The 21,929-nt window shown below is 37.9% G+C and overlaps 2 protein-coding genes across 4 annotated transcripts in view; both read right to left on the bottom strand.

Moving 5' to 3' along the window:
* The window catches only part of USP45 (ubiquitin specific peptidase 45), a 76,436-nt gene extending 76,183 nt beyond the window's left edge, over window positions 1-253 (bottom strand). Inside the window, exon 1 of one of the 2 annotated variants that reach the window (XM_078447159.2) lies at window positions 175-253. The gene's annotated coding sequence lies outside the window, so the exon portion shown is untranslated. The remainder of the gene's footprint in view (window positions 1-174) is intronic. The other variant, XM_078447158.2, reaches the window with a different exon arrangement.
* Window positions 254-18,509: 18,256 nt separating this feature from the next.
* CCNC (cyclin C) overlaps window positions 18,510-21,929 on the bottom strand; it is a 29,251-nt gene continuing 25,831 nt past the window's right edge. The window contains exons 11-12 of one of the 2 annotated variants that reach the window (XM_060616253.3): window positions 21,182-21,300; window positions 18,510-19,751 (exon numbers count right to left, since the gene is read on the bottom strand). In XM_060616253.3, the coding sequence (XP_060472236.1) occupies window positions 19,697-19,751; window positions 21,182-21,300 (174 nt within the window). In that variant the 3' untranslated portion in view covers window positions 18,510-19,696. The other variant, XM_060616254.2, reaches the window with a different exon arrangement.

Genomic DNA, 21,929 nt, shown 5'->3' on the forward strand with positions numbered 1-21,929 from the left:
GCCCTCGGCGACCGCCTGGAAAGCTCCCCCCCCCCCCGCCCCGGGATCGCGAAGTGGGGAGGGGTGGAGGCGCAGGACGCCTCTCTCCCAGGCCCGTCCTGCCACAAGAGGCTGGAGGCGAGGAAGCGACGACCGAGATACTGCGGCAACCCCAGCGCCGCAGTCCGGACTCACCACGCCGGGCCGAGACGCCGCGTCTACAACTTCAAGAGACTGCGCCTGCGCAGCCGACCTCCCCGCCGGTAGGGGCGTGGCCTCGTGCGCCCGCCCCACAGCCGGGCGGGTTCCAGGCCGCGCTTCTGGCGGTCGGGCACCGGGAGTGGGGCGTGGACAGGGCGGGGTCGGCTCGCGTCGCGCCTGCGTTCTCTAAGTCTGCAGAGTGCTACAGGCCAGGCTAATCTTAGAATAACAGCAACTGGCTCCAGGTTGCGTCCCGAGTGTCCGGGAGTGCGCAGCTCAGGCCTTCCCCGAGTCGGGGACTTAGGTCCCACTTGTTGCTGAGGGCCTAACGGGATAACCTCCGACTTCCCTCCATCACCCTCTTCTGTACGATAAAGTCACATCTAACATTTGTCATATGTTATCTTGCATTTTTTCATTAGTTTTGGCTTACCTGTCGTTACTTACTTACTACACAGAAATTTTCTTGACCTACACCTATACTTCTTCGAAACTCGATTATCCGTTAAAGTAGTCTGGACGTTGCATCTGTTTAGTCAAAAGTAGTTGGTCTGAAAATATTTTGTCCGAATGATAATGCAAACATCAACACTAGTTATGGGTAAGCTCTATAAGCTTTGTAATCTCCCACAACTCTTCAGCCAGGAGACAGGTGTGGCCTTAGGGATAGAACCTTGGACTAAGTGTCAAAAGATACCAGAGATAAGCCGAAAAATTTTTGATTTTCCCTTAAAAACTCTCATTCATTTCTTACGAAATAGCGTTATTTCTATGTAAAGAACTTGGCAAGGAAAGTTACTAGATGTTTTACATTGTATGTATGGAAACCTCTCATTCAACAAATATAACTATAAATCTGCCGGTTACTGTGCTAGGTATAGGGATACATAATCACGTTTTGGAGTAGGGGAAAAATATTCTTTAGGGAATATTTGCTTTAGGGAAAAAAAATATTCCTCAAGTAAGAATAGGTCGTATTGTGGTGTAATTGTGAAGTCAAAATTGTCTACACGCAAACATTTTTATTTATTTTAACATCAGATTTAAAACAGAACATGGAGGAAAAAAAGATATGCAAACTTGAGCAAATCTAATTTCCATATCACACTGCACTGCAGTAAATGGGATTTTAAAAAATATATCATATACTGGAATCCACTTTACAGTTTAAAAAGGGGGGGACTGAATTAGAACCAGAAATTTAGGAATTATGCGAACACTATGTAATTTTTCTCGGAAATAACAAAATTCCAAAGCTATCTTGATTTCTAACAGTCTATGTTCTATTTACAACTTGATTTTTTTCACTTGACAGTATGTCTTGGACATAACCCCACATTAGCCTCATTCTTTTGACTACTTGCTAACAACTCCCGTGAATGGATGTGTCATTTTATCCCCAGATTCCTGTTAATGTACCTTTATCTTTGCCTACTTGTGCAAATATCTTCAGTAAACTGTTAGCAGTGGAAATGCTGAGTCAACAGTACTCATTTTAAGTTTTGATAAAAACTCTTTCAAAAAAAAGTTGCATGAAAAACAATACATTTCCTAATTCTTCATTTGATTTGTCAAATATGTGGAGGCTTGATGTGGACTTAGAAAGAAATGGGGGAAATCCCCTCCTTTCCAATTGCCTTTCACTTGCATTATGCCAAGAAATAAAATGAGTTGAGAATTAATGATTCATATCAACTCAGCAGGACCAACTATTTTTCTCCCTTTCATCCCACTTTAAGCTTTCCTAACTCTGAAAGAAGAGCTTGGACACTTGTCCAGGAATAATGATCAAGACTCTTTTGACAAGACTTTTTGCTATAAGAACTCTTAAATAAACTAAATTTGGCACTGTGCTGGTATTGGAGGAGCTATTCATCTTTTCAGAAAAAACAATCCTGCAGAAAAATATTTCTCAAATAATTAGTCATAAACATTGGAAAAAGAATTGTTTAGTAATATGTGCTCTTGCAAAAGCATAAATCAAATTGGATGTGATTTATTGAAACCAAGTACATTGTTTCATTGTTTCCATACCTGTGTTCACACTACCTTTGGTTTATGAAGTATTCAGGACAGCTTAGGAATGTCATGGGGAGTGGGTGAATCTATGATATATAATGACATGTTAGTTCAAAGTTAATCCACAATATAGATTATATAGAAACTATGTCTAAACTCCAAATGATTTGGAAAAACATAATTGTACGTGATGGCACCGGTGTCGAAATTTGAAGTGCTTTTATTAATTATTAAATTATTGAAACTGAATAATTTTAAAGTGCTTAATGAAATTATTCTTAGATACTTTAGTAATACTATTTAGAAATTAATTTTTTAATTTTCCATTGTAAATTAATTTGCAGTTAAGTATAGCTTTCATTATGTTTGGGAACCAAATTGAGAATAAATTAAAAATGAGGTAATGAACCAAGTTGACAATAAATTTAAAAACACGGTCATAATAGGGGCCCCTGGGTGGCTCAGTAGGTTAAGCCTCTGACTTTGGCTCCAGCCATCATCTCACAGTTCGTGAGTTTGAGCCCCACATCCAGCTCTGTGCTGACAGCTTGGAGCCTGGAACCTGCTTCAGATTCTATGTCTCCCTCTCTCTCTGCCCCTCCCCTGCTCACCCTCTCTCTCTCAAAAATGAATAAATGTTAAAAAAATTTTTTTAAACACAGTGATGATAAATTCTATGTGGGAAGATGCATAACACCCTCTGCCCCCAAAGGTGTTCTAGTTCCTAGAACCTGTGATCATGTTACCTCACAAGGCAAGAGGACTTTGCAAATGTGATTAAATTGAGGATCTTGAGATAAGGAAATTATCCTGGATCATCTGAGTAGCCCCAAAATTATCACAAAGGTCTTTTAAAAAAGGGTCAGAAGAAGAGTAGTGGATGTGACAACACAAGCAGAGTCAGAGTTAGAGATTTGAAGATACTAACCAGGGCTGGCTTTGAAGATGGGGAAGGGGACCACTAGCCAAGGAATGCATGCAGCTTCTAGTGGATGAAAAAGGCAAGAAAAGAAATTCTCCCCAAGAGCCTTTGGAAGCAACACAGGTTTGTGAACACCTCAGTTTTAGCCAAGTATGAGTACTGACATACAGAACTGTACACAAATTTATATTGTTTGAAGCCAGTAAATTTGTGGTAATTCGTTACAGTGGCAATTGAAAACTAACACATATTACAAATTAGTTGGACCTACCTCTGGCAAAGCTATCGTCAAATACAGTCAAATATCAAAGTTGTAGAGGAAAGATGACAGCATGCGATTATCTAAATATTGACATCAGTTGAACCGGCTATTGGATTTAAGAGCAATTCCCAGGAAAGCATCCATGTAGTTTACTTTAAATTAATCTGCAAGAATCCGGATATAAAGTAAGTTGGAAATTTTTACTTTAAATCTTTAAATTTTATCTTTGGTGTATTTTCTATTTTCCACTTTTAAACGTTGTCTCTCCTTTAAAAAAATAATAATCAAGGGACGCCTGGGTGGCTCAGTCGGTTAAACCTCCGACTTGGGCTCAGGTCATGATCTCACGGCTTGGGTGAGCTCTGTGCTGACAGCTCAGAGCCTGGAACCTGCTTGGGATTCTGTGTCTCCCTCTCTCTCTCTCTGCCCCTCCCCTGCTCACAGTTGCTCTCTCTCTCTCAAAAATAAATAAATATTTTAAAAAGGTTTAAAGAATAAAAAAGTAAAAAGTAATCATCAAAACCAAAAAAAAAAAAAAAAAAAAAGCCCAGCTCTCAGTTTCTTGAGTTAGGGCCCGGTTCCTTCAGCGATCACTTCCCGTGGCTCTCCTCGGCTCGGCCAGCGCCTGGCGGAGGGGGGCGCTCAAGAGCCCGGAGGTCGCCGGGAGGACCGGTGGTGAAGCCGGAGGAGGAAGTGGTCCGGAGCCCGGTGGGCGCGAGCGGGAGATGGTGCTGCCGGGGCCGCTGCTCGGGAGTGCACGCCGTGCGATCCTCGGGTCGGCGCAGTCTGTGCTCTGGGGTGAGCTCTGTGGTCCATGGGGAAAGGGACAGCGCCTAACCTCGGGCCCCGGGGGAGGAATGGCATTGGTGGGGGTGCTCGCTTCTTGAAGGAAGCACCTCCTGATAGTTCCCGTTCCTTCAGATTCCGGGCTACTTGGGTCTGGGGCCGCTCTCGGGGGACGCAGGGAAGGAGGTCAGCGTTACTCCAGGAAGCTTGCGTGGGGAGGCATTTTGGAAGATACTGGCGTTTGAGCAATGAAGGTCAGTGCGCGGCTCAGAGGAGCGAGCGAGGCCCGCTTCTGCCCCAGACAAACTAACCACGAGCCCAGCTTTGCGAGTTGCACTTGTTACCCACTAGAAGCCGCGCCCATTGCTTGAATTAGAACGCGTTAGAGCCATTAAGGTACCACCAGGACAGAACGAGCCGGAGAAACGAAAGTGGTTATGGAGGTGTTGGGTGTATTCCTCAAAGCCGACTTCCTGTCCTTTAGCACAAACTTTTATTTGTGGACACAGCTACAGAGACTGTGGCATAACCCTGTGTCCCCAATTCTCCCTCCCAGTTATTCCACTTTAACTGTTGGTATGTCCTCGGTAGCTTAAAATGTGCTTTTCTATGCAAATGTTTTATTTATTGAGCACCTACTAAGGCAGGCCTCCTGCGGGGGATATCGCCTCTTCAGTTCACTTCATTTTGTGGAGAGACAGACACAAGTAAACACCATATACAACCCGGTGAGACTGCAACGGCAAAAGCAATGATTCTACCTGAGTTGGAGAAGGTGTTACAGAAAAGGTGCCTTTTCGTGTAAAATTCTAGTAATACATAATTATATTCTCATTATTTTCAAACAGACACAGCACCATGTAAGTTCTTCTTTGTACGCCCTCCCATATTCCATTCTCCTCTGCAAGTGAGGCTTGGTACACATCCTTCTAAACACTTTCCTGTAAGCCTACATAAATGTACACCTAAAAATACTACATTTGTAATACGCAGGTGTTGCTGTTTTTTAATTTATGTCCCAGAACTCCTCTTTCTGCATTCTCACTCCCCAGGAATAATTTAGTGTTTTCTTCCAGATGCTTTTCTGGACATTTATAAAACACAAGTATGTTATATGTATACAGATGTCAAAGGGGGAAGCTTTTTCATTTAACAGTATGGACATCTAAGTCACTGTTTCCTTGTAAGTGCTGCATGATAGGCTTCATAATTTAACCATTTCCTGAATGAACATTTAGGTTTCTTCCGATTTCAGGATGTTTCTAATCTTCCTTCCTTTTTTTTTTTTTTTTAAATGTTTATTTACTTTGTTTTAAAATTTTTTTTTTCAACGTTTTTTTATTTATTTTTGGGACAGAGAGAGACAGAGCATGAACGGGGGAGGGGCAGAGAGAGAGGGAGACACAGAATCGGAAACAGGCTCCAGGCTCCGAGCCATCAGCCCAGAGCCTGACGCGGGGCTCGAACTCACTAACGGCGAGATCGTTACCTGAGCTGAAGTCGGACGCTTAACCGACTGAGCCACCCAGGCGCCCCAAATGTTTATTTATTTTGAGAGAGAGGAAGAGAGAGGCTCTGCGCTGACGGGGCTCTGTCCCACGAATTCTGAGATCATGACCTGAGCCAAAATCAAAAGTGGGATGCTTAACCAACTGAGCCACCCAGGTGTCCCGTGTTTCTAATCTTTCAACCAAAACTTTCCCAAGAGAATGCTGTCAATCCTTGTCTTCTTAATGATTTGAGGCTGCTAATATGAGTGCTTGTCACTTAATCAGTGACCCCCATTACACTGAAAATGACTTTTGTCTCCTACGTTTCCATGAGATCAAAAACTTGCTGGCTACCTTTATTCTCTGAAGCCATCCCCTCCAGTATTATTCTGCTAGTTTTATTGTTCTTCCTTTTTGCTTCTGTTTAGACTCAGGTTTGAAGCAGGATCCCAAATGGGACCTACTAAGTCATGTGTACTGCCACTGAGTACTGTGCTAACACACCTTTGTGGTGGCACAAAGTGAGTGAACTTTCACCTACGCAGTCTTGCCCTATCTATTTCCAGGGTGCTGACCTCTGGAAGATTCTAAGCAGCTTTCCTGGTAATAGCCAGGTTGCATAAACGCCTTTACTTGGTATCCTAGTCCTTGGGCTACAAAGAACAACAGAAAACACGGAGGTGCCCTAGTTAATACGAATCAGCTGCCAGCAGCAGGTGTCTTAAATAAGGACGGAGTTTGAGGAAGGTGACAGCTGAGAGGACTTGGCTCGCTGGCCTATTTAAGGGGGAAGTACTATGATAGAGGAGTAAAAGGTTGAAAAGACAAGTAACTTTAAGAAGCTGACAAACTGAGGGTTGATGGGGGGTGGGAGGGAGGGGAGGGTGGGTGATGGGTATTGAGGAGGGCACCTTTTGGGATGAGCACTGGGTGTTGTATGGAAACCAATTTGACAATAAATTTCATATATTAAAAAAATAAATAAAAATTAAAAAAAAAAAAAGAAGCTGAAAGTCAGTACATAGGGTGTTCCCCTTTCCTGTTAAAATCACTTCATGAAATAAAATGCATTGCCTTACCAGAAATTTCCATTGTACCATTTTACTCACTAGGATGGTTGTTCACTTTCAGCATTTTGCTGTGAGTGGTTCAAAAAACTGAAAATATTTATTAAAGTGATTACATTAGAAGTTATAAAATGTTCACACTAAATCCAAATACCCATTTGGAAAGGAAGCACACCAGATGTTCTTCCTAATGTTTTCTCTCTAAAGTAACAATCATCGTTTCTTTCTTGGTTGCATGTTGTCTGTATTGTCCATTGCACAGTCCCTAGAAAAAATTGTCAATATTCAACAGATATTGACATTGGTTTTCTAAGGTGTCAAGATCCAGAAGAGTATAGGTGAACTAGGGAATTTATTTTATGGCTGTGGCAAGAATGAATTGCTATTATTATGATTGTTATCATTACTAAGCAAAAGCTCTTATGTTTCCTTCTTTTTTTAAAGTTTATTTATTTATTAGAGAGAACAAATGGGGGAGGGGCAGAGAGAGGGAGAGACAGAGTCCCAAGCAGGCTCTTTGCTTGAACCCATGAACCATGACGGGAGATCATGGCCTGAGCCAAGATTGAGTCAGATGCTTAACCAACTGAGCCACCTAGGTTCCCCTTTTATGTTTCAAATAGTTATATTTTTCACATCAAAACTTTATTTGGAATTATAAAAAGACTGCCAAACTTAATTAGAAAGTAAGGGGTAATCGTAGACTTTTTTTTTTTTTTCTTTTTTGGCAGGGGTGGGGGATACAGAGAGAGAGAGAGAGAGAGAGAAGTAGGGAGAGAATCCCAAGTACTGTCCACACAGAGCCTGATTTAGGGCTCAATCCCACAAACTATGAGATCATGACCTGAGCTGAAATGAAGAGCCAGACACTTAACTGACTAAGCAGCCAGGCACCCCAGTGGTAGACTGTTTCTTTTCTTTCTTTGTTTTTGTTTTTTTAAATGTTTGTTTAGTTTGAAGAGAGAGACAGAGCACAAGCAGGGAACAGGCAGAGAGAGAGAGAGGGAGACACAGAATCCAAAGCAGACTCCAGGCTCTGAGCTGTCAGCACAGAGCCCGATGCAGGGCTCAAACCCACATACTGAAAGATCACGATCTGAGCCAAAGTCAGATACTTAACCAACAGAGCCACCTAGGTGCCCCAGTGGTAGACTCTTTCTAAGTGAAATTTATTATTTTAAAGTATAACATATAGTACAAAACCATGCTACACTATAACATAGAAAAGAAGGTAGATTTATGAAAAAAATTATGAATTTATAAATTTAGAACCCAAATCATGGATATGATTTCTTTTTTAAATGTTTATTTATTTATTTATTAAAGTTTATTTATTTTGAGAGAGACAGAGAGCAGGGGGGTGGGCAGAGAAAGAGAGAGAGAAGAGAGAGTCCCCAAGCGGGCTCCACTCTGTTAGTGCAGAGCCCGATGCGGGGCTGAACTCACGAAACTGTGAGACCATGACCTGAGCTGACCGCTTAACCGAATGAGCCACCCAGATGCCCCTATGTATATTTTTTCTATATATAATTTCTTTATTTTATTAAAAAAATTTTTTTTAATGTTTATTTTTGAGAGACAGACAGAGTGTGAGTGGGAGAGAGGCAGAGAGAGAGGGAGACACAGAATCTGAAGCAGGCTCCAGGCTCTGAGCTGTCAGAGCAGACAGCCCAACATGGGGCTCAAACTCGCAAACTGAGAGATCATGACCTGAGCCGAAGTCGGACACTTAACCAGTTGAGCCACCCAGGCACTCCTATATATAATTTCTTTAGCCATATAATTAAATCACATTAAGCTAATTGAAATTAAATAATTTAATGAATAATTCTAGAATTTAGAGATGTAAAGAAATAACTAAATTTCTTAACTTTTTATTTGAAAAAAAAAAAAAAAAAGCTCATTCCTATAGGTTTCTCCTTACTAAAAAGACCTGACAATTGTATTAGAAAAACTAACTTCTAAACATGTATACAGTATGAATTAGATCATTCTGAATTTTACTAGATCCTCAATTGGTATAGTGTAATATGTGATTTTAAATATTTTTAGGGCATCGTATTTCAAACTGAAATTTGGGTTGGCAGGTTGTTTTTTTTTTTTTTTTTTTTTTTGAGCTGTAAGCATTTGAAAAACAGCAGATGCAGAGAGAGGCTTTCTCTGAACTCCCCTTACCTGTCTTTAGACAGATCCTTCAAAAGGAACTCAATTGTCATAAGTCCTCTCCCCAGGAGTTTCATCAACCATGATGACTCATCACAGGAAAGGAGACTAGAACTCAACAGCACACCCAGACAAGCATTATCACAAACTGTCTTACCTCCAATCTGTTCTTCTAAGGGTCCATTCATCTTCCCTAAAAATCATTTACTTCCCCCTAAGAGGCCTACATTCCCTCTCCCTTTTCCCTATTAAGATGAGAATTCTTGTTTTTTAATTTAAAAAATAATTTTTTAAATGTTTACCTTTTTTACCTGCACCCATTTCTCTCTCCACCGGCCCCCCCCCTCACCATTCCCTGCCTCAGGCGACCACCAATCTGTTCTCTGTATCTATGAGCTTGGGTTTTGAGGGTTTTTTGTTTCCACGTATGAGATCACATGGTATTTGTTTATCTTTCACTGTCTGACTTAGTGTGTATCCTCAAGGTCCATCCATGTTGTCTCAAATGGCAAGAGTTCATTCTTTTTTATGGCTGAATAACATTCCTGTGTGTGTGTGTGTGTGTGTGTGTGTGTGTGTGTGTGTGTGTGCGCGCGCGCGCCACAGTTTCTTTATTCATTTATCCATCAGTGGACACTTAGGTTGTTTCTATAGTTTGGCTGTTGGAAATAACGCTGTAGTGAACATGGGGTGCAGATATCTTTACAAGGTAGCATCTTCATTTTCTTCAGATAAATACCCCGAAGTGGAATTGCTGGATCATATAGTAGCTCTATTTTTTATTTTTCTCAGGAAAGTCCATACTCTTTTCCATTTGACATTCCCACCAACAGTGCACAAGGGTTCCCTTTTCTCCACATCCTCTCCAACACTTATTTCTTGTCTTTTTGATAATAGCCATTCTAACAGGAGTGAGGTGATATCTCATTATGGTTTCAATTTGCATTTCCCTGATGATTACTGATGTTGAGCATCTTTTCATGTGTCTTTTGGCCATCTGTATGCCTTCTCTGGAAGGATGTTCAGGTTTTCTATTCATTGTGTTTTTGTATATCATATATCAAACTATAGTGTAAATCATATGTATATAATGTGTTTCTATTAGTACTTCTAAGATACTACTTTTTAGGTTGAAATTTAAATTTACATATAAGAAATAAGGGAATAGCCTGCTTAAAATTTCTTCCTGATGTCTAACTAGTTGCTGTACGTATTTATTGAATAAAATTTCCCCATTAATCTGAAATATCACTGTTACCAAATACTGAATTCTTACAGATGGTATACTGTATGTCTGCTTCAAGACTTAGACCTTTAAACCTTTTCCTATGCCAGTTTATACTATTTAAACCAATTTTGGGGCACCTGGGTAGCTCAGTCGGTTAAGCATCTGACTTCGGCTCAGGTCATGATCTCACGGTTCGTTGGGCTCTGTGCTGACAGAAGAGCCTGGAGCCTGCTTTGAATTTTGTTTCTCCTTCTCTCTCTGCCCCTCCCCTGCTCACAATCATTCTCTCTCTCAAAAATAAATAATAAAATATGTAATTTATATATAGTATAGATATATTTAAACCAGTTTCACTTTATAATATATTCAATGTTTAAAACAACATTTGAAGCATTATTATTTACCTTTCTTATAAGTGGTCATTTTGTTGTGTAAAATGATTATTAAAATTTTGTTTTTATTTATTGAAAAAATCTTTTGGGTTTTCTTTCATGTTTTTTAAAAAAAACAGTTTGGAACTATAGAAAAGTTGCAAAAGTAAAACGGAGTTCCCTTCATTCTTCTTCAACTTCCCCTAATGTAAGCATCTTACATGATACGATTATTGAAATCAGGAAAGGAATATGACATAATACTATTAACTAATCCACAGACCTTATTTCACCAGTTTTGGGGCACCTGGATGGCCCAGGCCAACTCTTGATTTTGGCTCAGGTAAAAAACTAACAGTTTGTGGGTTTGAGCCCCACATTGGGCTCCATGCTGATAGTGCAGAGCCTACTTGGATTCTCCCTCTCGCTCTCCCTCTGCCCCTCTCAACTCACGTTCTCTCTCACTCTCTCAAAATAAATAAACTTTAAATTTCACCAGTTTCCCCACTGATGCCTTTTATAGTCCAGATCCAATCCAGGATTCTATATTGTATTACATTGTCATGACTCCTTAGTTGGCTTCAGTTGGCTGACAGTTCCCCCACTCTTTGTTTTCATAACTTTGATACTTTTTAAGAGTACTAGTTACTTTGTAGATTGGATTTGTCTGAGATGGTCTTCTGATTTGATTCAGGGTGTGCATTTTTTGGCAAAAATACTAAGGAAGTAATGTTGTGCTCTTCTTCGAGCAACCTTAGAGACTGCATGCTGTCGATATTTATCACTAATGATCTTTGAATAATTGGTTAAAGTGGCATCTTTCAGGTGTCTCCTTTTGTAATTAGTATCTCCTGGAGGAGATACTATCCTGTTTCTCATACTTTCACCCCCTAACTCTAGCATCTATCAATGGCTCTTGCTGAAATAATTACTGGGGTGTTAACCTAATGGTGACTTTCTCTGTCATTCATTCTACATTTATCAATTGACATAATCCCTTCTCCCCAATTATTTATTCAATTATATACTTATATCACTATGGACCCATAGATTTATTTTATGAGTTATTACTCAGTACCATATTATGTTACCAATTATTTTTTGTTTTTATTTAAGTAATCTTTACACCCAACATGGAGCTTGAACAAGAGTCACGTGCTTTTCTGAGCCAGCCAGACACCCTATCAATTATTTAACAGAAACAGTGCCTTTAAGTACTTACAAGCGTAATTTCAAATGTAACGTCCCCACATCTAACATATGGCTTGTTATTTTCACTTGTAAGGGGAAATTAAATTTTTCTTCACATTGTATTTTTGGATTATGGTTGACTTACAAACTATTTGCACAATTCTGTTACCAAATGCTGAATGTGTATTTACAAGCTCTACCTAATTAAGGGCTTGGAGAGAGTAGAATATGGAGCTGGCACAAGGCCAGCCGTTAAGCATGGAGGGCAAGAGGGTATGGCTACATGCTGTGGCTCCATCAGGCTGTGTGCAAAATACACTGAATGCAAAATTCAGCGAAGGAGAAACATCAACCATCGTTAGCTGACTGGAACCAGGGGGAAAATTTCCTTTGAACTGCTTTCCAGGTTATTAATAGCAATGTTACTTTGAAGGTGCCTAAATTATTTTATTCTTTCCAGGTTTGAAGTCAATAAAAGGAAGCTGCCACAATTTTTGTACTGCTGTTTTCAAAGATGTCACTTACAAGGAACTTAAAAGTCTCTTGAATTCCAGACAAATTACGTTAATTGATGTTAGAGAGAGATGGGAAATTGTTGAGTATGGGAAAATTCCCAGGTCTGTCAATATACCATGTAAGTGACCTGTGTCTTAAATTGATTCATTACAAAAGTATATATAGATTCAGTAATTTACTGTATCTAAAATTTAACTGAAATTCTTACCATTTTCTTCCAGTGGATGAGGTAGGTGAAGCTCTACAGATGAACCCAAAAGACTTCAAAGAGAAGTACAATGAAGTAAAACCATCCAAATCTGACAGCCTAGTGTTTTCTTGTTTAGCCGGAGTGAGAAGCAAGAAGGCTATGGACACAGCAGTATCTCTGGGCTTTAACAGGTACATAGATGGAGTATAAAAATGTATTCAAGAATGTGTATTGCGATGTTTCATATGTATGACGTTTTTACTGGTCTACTGAAAAAATTTTTATAATCACTGTGTTAGTAGTAGCAGGATAGTGACTAAGAGCCTCTGTATTTTCATCCTACTCAGAAGTCTTTTAAATAGTTTTAAAGTCTAGAGTAGTCCTTGTATCTCTAAATCTCTAAAGTTCCTATCGACTTTGTGTTTATAAAGCAGGAGAAAATGTTTACAGCATTAACTTTGCTATGTGTTTTCAGTGTTCAACATTATGCTGGAGGATGGAAGGAATGGGCGACTTATGAATTTTCAGAAAAGAAAAAAGGAAATTGAATTCTGGAATACAAGCTGGCTCTTTCCTTTTGTACATGCAGCACAGGATAGTAGAATGAACAAAATAATAATCTAGTCCTGGCATCACTGGTTAATGGGAAGGGGATTTTGTGTAAGTCAATTCTGTGTTGAATCTTTTTCTTAACTGTAAACTGTAAATTGAGAATGCCTTGCCTATTTCCTTGAGGATTGAAATAATGTATGTAACTTGCCATAGAAATATAAGGGTTGGATTCTAAAAAAAAAATAAAAATAAAATTAATGTTTATTTATGAGAGAGGGAGAGAGACAGAGCATGAGCAGGGGGTGGGGTTGCAGAGAGAGAGAGAGGGAGACACAGAATCTGAAGCAGGCTCCAGGCTCTGAGCTGTCAGCACAGAGCCTGACGTGGGGCTCAAACCCACAAGCTGTGAGATCATGACCTGAGCTGAAGTCAGACACTTAACTGAGCCACCCAGGCGCCCCTGGTATCCTAGAAATTAATTTGTAAATAGTTTAGTGAACTAGTTTAGTTTAGTATAGTACAATAGTACTCTCAAAGCCCAAGTTACTTGTAGTACCTAATCATAATGTAGGACCATTTGTGTTAGCATGGCTTCTATTCATTAAAGAGTCTATGAGCTAGACAAGTTTTTTTTTTTTTTTTATGATTATAACATATTTTAGTTTGTAAATTTTCCCATTTTAGAAAATTCATAAAATTGTCTTAATATGATATACAAAATTTCTGATAGATAAACCTTTCACTCATGATGAATAGTTACTGAATATTGAATAATATAAAGCAGCTAGTAAGCATTTCTTGAACACCTTTTCTTGGTTGAGATCCTATGCTAAATATTCCAAATGCTAAAAAGATAATAAAACAGATGCGATTCTTCTCTGAAGATGTTTGATTTCTAGCAGAGGTCTATAAAAGTAAAAACAAACAAACAAACAAAAAAGCAGACTTTGTCTTAAAACACCAAGAATCTGAGCTCTAGAAAAGTAGGTGAAATATGAATAATGAAAATACATCAACACCCCCCAAAGACTTACGGCAATGTTGTAACCAGTATGGTAGCAATATAACTTGCAACTTAAATTAATTAATATGACCTATAAAAATAGAAATCATAGCGACTGCTTCTGTAGAGGGAAGATTAACTGGAAAAAGCAAGGAGGGAAATTTCTAGGGTGATGGAAATGATTTGTATCTTGATTAAAGTGTTGGTACATAGAGTAATACATTTATCAAAACTCACTGAACACTTGAAAACATACATTTTCTGTAATTATATCTCAATTAAAAATAATGAAAATATGAAAAAAATTAAATGTAAATAACTGTCACTAGAATGAATATATGCCTTTGGAATGTCAAGTCCTATGTTTGTTAGTGCACTAGTGGTAAAACAATTTTGTGCTTTCTTCCATCTGTGCCTCTTCAGACCCAAATATGTTCAGTCTCATTTATGTAGTCATTGAGGTCATGTAAGGCCTAGGAAGCAACTATAAGGACTTGGTTTGTCCTCAGTGATATTATTAAGCCATTGGAAAATCTGGGGTAGGAATGATGTGACCACCTCGAACTTCTATTTCTCATAATGTCAGTCTAGTTTCTAGCAGGAACTAGAAGAGGTGGAAAATAAACACACACACAGGCACGTTCCAATATTGGTTCATCCTCTATAGCTTTCCTTTTCCCTGGAGTATAGCTCTTCAAAGCCTCACTGCTTCAGTAATTCCTTCATCCCTTTAAATAAATCTTATTTATTGATCTATATAAACAAATATTACTAGGACAAACATATGAAGGTGGGAAGATTTGAAGAGAGAGAGAATCTCTCGGAGAGAAGGGAAACTGTGGTTGAAGTACTGGGCCCACCCAGGAATAAGAACCTGGGTAAAGACCCTGGGTAAATACACCAGATGTTTAGTTGGAACCCCTGGGAAACTATACCTTAGGAGTAAAGGTGAACCAGAAATTGTCCAACCCTCATAAAAATGTAAGACCAGCTTCAAATCCACTAAATCACTGAATGAATTAAGGTGATCTTAGGAGCCTACCAGAAGTAAATCCCCTCTTAGAGAAAGATATCATTAGCTAGCTAGAGCAAAGGGTTGGCAGCAATGAATTTTTTAGGTTTGTGGGCCATAAGGTCTTTGTTGCAACTATTCAACTCTGCTACTGTAGCACAAAGCAACCACAGACAACACATAAAGGAATGAGTGTGGCTGTATCCTAACAAAACTATGGCCACTTAGGTTCGAATTTTCTATTTCACGTGTTGCCAAATATTCTTCTTTTCATTATTTTCAACCATTTAAAAATATGGCAAACATTCTTAGCTCAACGGCCAGACAAAACTAGACGGCAGGTGAGATTTGGCCCATGAAACATAGTTTATAGACCCCTGAGCCAGAGCCATAAATATTCTCTACATTTCTTTATATTCAATGTTCGGAATTCTATAACATTTATTAGAAATGGCAGTAAATAGGACCTCACAATTGAAAAATAAGAAAAAAAAAACTAAAAAATCTACATATAATTGACATGTTGGCATTTTCAGACAGACTTTAAATTGTTTTCAATGTTATTTTTGAGAGAGAGAGAGAGAGAGCGAGAGCAGAGGAGAGGCAGACACAGAATCTGAAGTAGACTCCAGGCTCTGAGCTGTCAGCCCAGGGCCCCATGTGGGGCTTGAACCCATGAACTGTGAAATCATGACCTGAGCTGAAGTCAGATGCTTAACCAACTGAGCCACCTGGGCACCCCCTGCCCCCAGACTTTAAAATACCTATGCTTTGTATTTTCAATAACTTAGATGACAAAAATTATTAATGGAAGTAATAAGTAGTGGAAACTACAAAAAAGTATCAAATAGAAATTCTAGAATTTAAGAATAACTGAAATTAAAAACCCAGTAGATGGGCTTAACAGATTAGACACAGCTGATGAGGATTAATAAAAATGAAAAAAAAAACATTAAAACAAAGGCAAAGAAAAAGAAGTGTATTCCTCATATCTTGGATACCTAAACAAAGATAAAGGACTCAGGGAAGAATGTCTCCCTATGAGTGACTTAGGGAGCACATGAATTATAAATGATTCTGGTGACAAATTAATAAAATGTACAAAGTAAACTGAGCAAATTACAACGAAGGCATTACTAACCTTTCAGAAAGCCAAAAATATTCTAAAAGAAATGTAACCATAGTACACTACAGAACACATTATACATATATACTTGATATACACTGAGTATGAATTTAACAAAAATTACACAATTAAATTGGGAAGACAATGGGAGTAGAAGTCTTAATGTAGAACCAGGTTGGTGGGGAAGAGGTAGCAAGAGAATAGAGGGAGGTGTGTGAGAAAGTGAAATCTTCATTTTCCATAGGAAAGTTAGGAAGTTAATAGATGATTTTACTATTGGGAAAAAAATCAAAATAAAAAGCTGGAGGGTAAACATAGGAAGCAGTAAGGTAATTAAGACCATGGGGGGGCGGGGGGCGTCGGGCAGCTACCCAGGTTTTAAGAATTAGAACCTGGGGCACCTGGGTGGCTCAATAGGTTAAGCACCAGACTTTGGCTTAAGTCATGATCTCATGGTTCACAGGTTCGAGCCCCACATTGGGCTCTCTGCTGTCAGCACAGAGCCCACTTTGGATCCTCTGCCCCCCACCCCTCTGCCCCTTCTCCAATTGTGTATGCTCTCTCTCTCTCTAAAAAAAAAAAAAAAAAAGAGAGAGAGAGAGAGAACCTAATCTGGGGTGCTTGGGTAGCTCAGTTGGTTAAGCATCCAACTCTTGCTTTCAGCTCGTGAATTTGAGCCCTGCATCAGGCTCTGCACTAACAGTGTGGGGGCTACTTGGGATTCTCTCTCTCTCTCTCTCTCTCTCTCTCTCTCAAAATAAATAAACATTCTTAAAATTAAAAATAAAATAATTAGAACCTAATTCAAGCTCTTGTCACTCTTGACCTGTGACATTTCTCATCTCTACAATAATTGTTCTGAGAATTAAATGACTTCATCATGTAGAAACCCAAGAACATTCTTGTCACCTAAGTGCTCAATAAAAGCTATAAGCTTGTTACTTGTAAATGTGGAAGTTAACACAACAGCAAGGAAATAACCAAAAGTTGCTCTGGGGGGCAGGAATGCTCAAGCAGTAGGGAGAGTGGGTCAGGAGTCTAACATTTCCCTTGTCTTACAGTGCACAGTCCAACAGAATTAAAGCCATTATGTGATTTTGAATTGTCTTATATTTTAAAAAGAGGTGAATTTAATTTTAATCGTGTTTTATTTGGTCCTGTCATTTAAAATGTTAGATATTTTACATTCCTTTGTATTATGTATTGAATCTAACATGTATTTTTACATTTACAGCACATCTCAGTTCTGACTAGCCACATATTCAGTGTTCAACAGCCACATGTAGCTAGTGGCTGTCACACTGGACAGTGCAGCCTACAGCTCTTTTTTTAACAACTTATCATCAGTAGGTGATAAGTCACAGAAAGCAACAACCAGCCATGATATGCTCTCTGTGGAAGACACCTTTAACAGTAGTCTACCCTCTCGAAAAAAAAATTTTTTTGAACTTGATCAAGCCTTTACATTCAACTACCAATTTATAGAAAATACAGAAAAAGGAGCATGTTAAATGGCACTTCAAAGATACATTTAGTAAGATCCATATGGTGGGAAACTCTCAGTAGATAACCAAACCAAAAAGGAGAATTTAAAAAATAAGACAAGAGGAATCCATGAATTTTAAAAGACTTAAAGGATTTATCAATCAGTTGCAATGTCTGGTGCTGATCCTGACCAGAATTATTTATTTTTCATGGTATTTATAACTGAAAATATGAACAATGACTATTTGGTAGTACAATATTATTTTAACTAATTCTCTAGGTATAAAATTTTTTTCTAAGAGCCATTATCTTTAGGAATACACATTGAAATAATTATAGAGGAAATATGGTATCTTGCATTTGCTTCAAAATAATATGCATGTTGTGGGAAGTTGACGCAAATTTAGGTGAAACGAAATTGGCCATGAACTGGTCATTATTGAAACTGGGTAATAAATACATGGAGGTTCATTACAGAATTTTATTTACTCTTGTATATGTTGCTTTAAATTTTCTATAATAAGAGGGTGAAAACAAAACAAGTCATATGTACTAACTTTCAAAATAAAAATTTTAAAAGAATATAGGTAGGCTTAAAAAAAAATTAAGGTTAAGTCAGTGGTTGTGATATATAATCACTACGCTCTTCCAACTCAAACCCAACCTTAATTCCTTCAGACCTGAGGAGAGCATTTTTCCTTATTTCTTATTCTGCCCGTAAGCCCGTAAGACCTACATTTATCATTGGTACTGACTTTACAGTACCACTTTACCACTTTACCCCAACTTATCTGATCCTCTCCACAAGGAAGCAAAACTCTACAGTCTAAGAGCCATTTGAATTACCCACTTGACAAACTACAGAAGACTTTAAAACTTGTCTAAAGGAAGAAGGACACTCGGAAAACATAGGCAGATTCAAAATGTAAATTCAAGACATTAGTCATATAACTGGAGAACATTACTTTTATTCTTGAAGTTTCATACTAGGAAGTCAACACTTAATTTAATAATCCATTGTTCACAATTGATTTATAAAAAAACTTAATCCTTAAATTGTACATCAATATCCTATGACTTCAAATTTCATCACTCTCCTTCAAATCTGAAGAAAATGATTAAGTTCCACAGACAGCACAGTCCCACTGACATAACAATTTGTCCAAGTCCTACACTCATGAGAATTAAGAATGGCCAATATCAAACTGGCCTGAAACCTGATTGTGTTCCTGGCTCAGGATACCTGTAGTAAATTTGTAAATCCACACTAAGACACAAAAATAAACTAGGGAGTGTATGTCATATAAAAACTTTTCACAGTAGAGTAAAAATTAACATTAAAATGTTGCCAAATTTCAACCATATCACGGTGTTTTATCCAATTAACTTTCAAAATGCCTGATTAACTGTGAATCAAATGCAAATAAGGTCATGTAGGATTTTTTTTTTTTTAAGTTTGCCCAGCATTTCAAAATGGTTATGGAATTAATATAACTTTTAAAATGTCAAAGTATGCTATACATATTGCACTTTTCTGCTAGGCTGGGCTAGTATCTTCCATGGCAAGATACTAAAACTACGAATAAAATACACTTTTAAATCAATAGGTACTTGATTAATTTCCCTGAAATTATCAATATCGTTACCAAAATCTTCCAGGATTTTGTAAGATTTGATTCCTTAAATACAGTTTTAAAGTTTAACTTAAGGAGGGAAAAAAACCCTCATATATTTGACTTTTTATGTCTTTTTTTTGGTCCTTCAATGACCAAAGAGAATTTTAGACAAATTATGCTTCATGTTTCCTGGCTTAATAAAAAGCTATAATTTCTATTATCCAAATTAAGAAAAATTATACTAATCGAAAGTTATTAATTTTGAAATGTCTATGTATGTCTGTCTGTAGGTCCCCTTAGAACCTTTCCAAACTTTTATAATCAAGAGATTTCAATCAATTATGTACTAGAATCAAATCAGGTAAGGTAAAACTTATTTTGCAAAAATAAAATCACTTCCCAATATGCTTGACAGAAACAAGCTATTCATTTTCATTTGTGTTCCATTGAAGACATAACTGAAATCTGTCCAATGGTTTATTTCCAACTGGTCCACTATGGAATTCTTCGGAATGTTTTAAGATTGGCTGTAGCTAGAGTTCTGACTTCCATTTGGACCCTGCTCTCCTTCACTGTTCAAGTGGGGAAGAAAGAGATTTTATACCAATTAAAAGACTCATTTTCAACACCCTGATAAGCCAACTAATTTTTAAAGTTAGTTACTCTATGGTAAAACTCTACAAAACAAAGACACTCCTGATTGTCTGACACAGATTGCAAAATTAAAATACAGAAGACTAACATCTGGTTTTATGTTTTTATTCTTCCATAACTTGGTGCCCTCACACATTACAAGTATTCTGGAAGTTAGCGTCCACATACATTCAAAACATTTAAATAAGGGTATGGGATTTCACTGTCATTACAGGTATCACTCAACATAGAGATTAGAGCTTTTTCTGAACAAATTTCCTGTAAAATTAAATCTTATATATAAAATCTTATTCCTACCAAATATGAAAATCAAGAAGTGTTCTTCTGAAAAAATGACTGTCCAAAGGCGTAATAAAATCACATGTAAATACAGCAAACTTTTATTTATGAGTCAGAAAATAAAAATGGCAATTTCCTGGAAAATGCTGAATACTTAAAAATAACTAAAACTGAAAAATACCAGTAACTGTGGCAATAGGATTATTGCCTTATCTTGTCCATCATCATCTTGCAGCTTCAGGCCCTGCCACTAGTGGAGAATCACTCAGGGAATTTCTGCAAAAAATGCATCCAAAGGTAGCTGTTTGAATGAATGCCTTAAACAGCTCCTTGCGTAAGTTAATTTTTTTCCGAATGGTAACATTAACTTATCAGATCTACAAATCTATCTTGATACATTCTATAACTTATTTTTCTTGATAAATGATTAAGATGGGTAGCATTGCTTTATTTCCCTTCACCTTTTTTCCTACTCTAAATGATCTGATGTGAGAGCTGAGAACCACTGAATTAAATGAATAGATCCCATAAAAAACACCAACCAAAAAAAAAAGAAAAAACAAAAAACCCTTAGTACAAGTGATTCATATTTAGCAAAATTATGGTACTATGTGCCCCAGTTCTTCAAGTCCCTCAAAAGCCAAAATTCTTTATTTATCTTTACAATATCAGGTCACTATGGAAATTTATGAAACAGGGTAATAGCCAATAGTGGAGGGTGAGGGGGAAAGGCAGAGTTGAAATGACATGGGATACTACAGAATTCTTTATTCCTGAATTTCAGATGAACTAGTTCTGTTTAAATTTATGTGCAGTATATAGCAATATGTTGAGGGATACCTGTAAGAGACCTGCCATTGCATTCGGAAGTTAACAGAGGATCAGATTAATGTATTTTTTTAAATGAGATACTGTCAATCTATCAAGTCAGATTGAAAAAAAGTTATATGTATCATGAAGTTTTGGAAGAAATTTCATGAAAACAATACAACATAATCTATGGAAAAATATGAAAATGTGTATGAAATACATAATGAAATGAAATTCATGATTAAAGTCTACAAAGTACCTGTTTGGAGGAGGTTTTGGTTTCGGCATCTTACTAAGAATAGTTGCCATCTCTTTTCTCTCATCAAAATTCTTCCACTGCTCATACAGTTTCAAAATAACCCTGATTATTTCCAAAATCTAGAAGGAAATATTGAAAAGTTCTCAGTAGCAGTATCAAGCAACATGTACTATGTAAAGAACACACATCCTGAGGAAACAGTGAAGACAGAATCTCTGTCCTTAAGTATTCGGGTTAGATTAGATAATCCTGATAAATGTGAAAGCAGTATTTTTACCACACTGCTCTGTAGGCTTCTCCTTCAACTCTCTCATCTTTTAATATGCATACCTTGTCCATCCTTATCCATCTCTGCAGTTGGTTTCCTTCTATCTGCTAATATCTTAAACCAAAACAAAACAGTGAGGAAACTGGAATAGAAGTCTAAATCATGATAGAGTATGCCACTACAGAGTACATTCCTGTAACACCAATTGTTTCAAACAATTCGGTGGGAGGTGGTGCACCAAAGTCGTCGTTTTGTTTCTCCGTTAATTACATATGAGTTAAGGTGCTCAAAAACTGGCAGCTACAAAATCCATCGTATCCAATTTCCCAATTAGCCCTTTCTTTCTCATCTGAGTAGACCTCACTTGGATTGATCTAATGCTATCAACATTGCAGCAGAAAAGGTAGAAAAAAAGGGCAAAACCCACTTTGTCAGCAGGCAGGCTGTGTTACGAAAGTTTACAGTGGTATTTAGCGGTCT

The sequence above is a fragment of the Panthera onca genome, chromosome B2 (assembly GCF_046562875.1).
Source record: "Panthera onca isolate mPanOnc1 chromosome B2, mPanOnc1 haplotype 2, whole genome shotgun sequence".
Taxonomy (NCBI): domain Eukaryota; kingdom Metazoa; phylum Chordata; class Mammalia; order Carnivora; family Felidae; genus Panthera; species Panthera onca.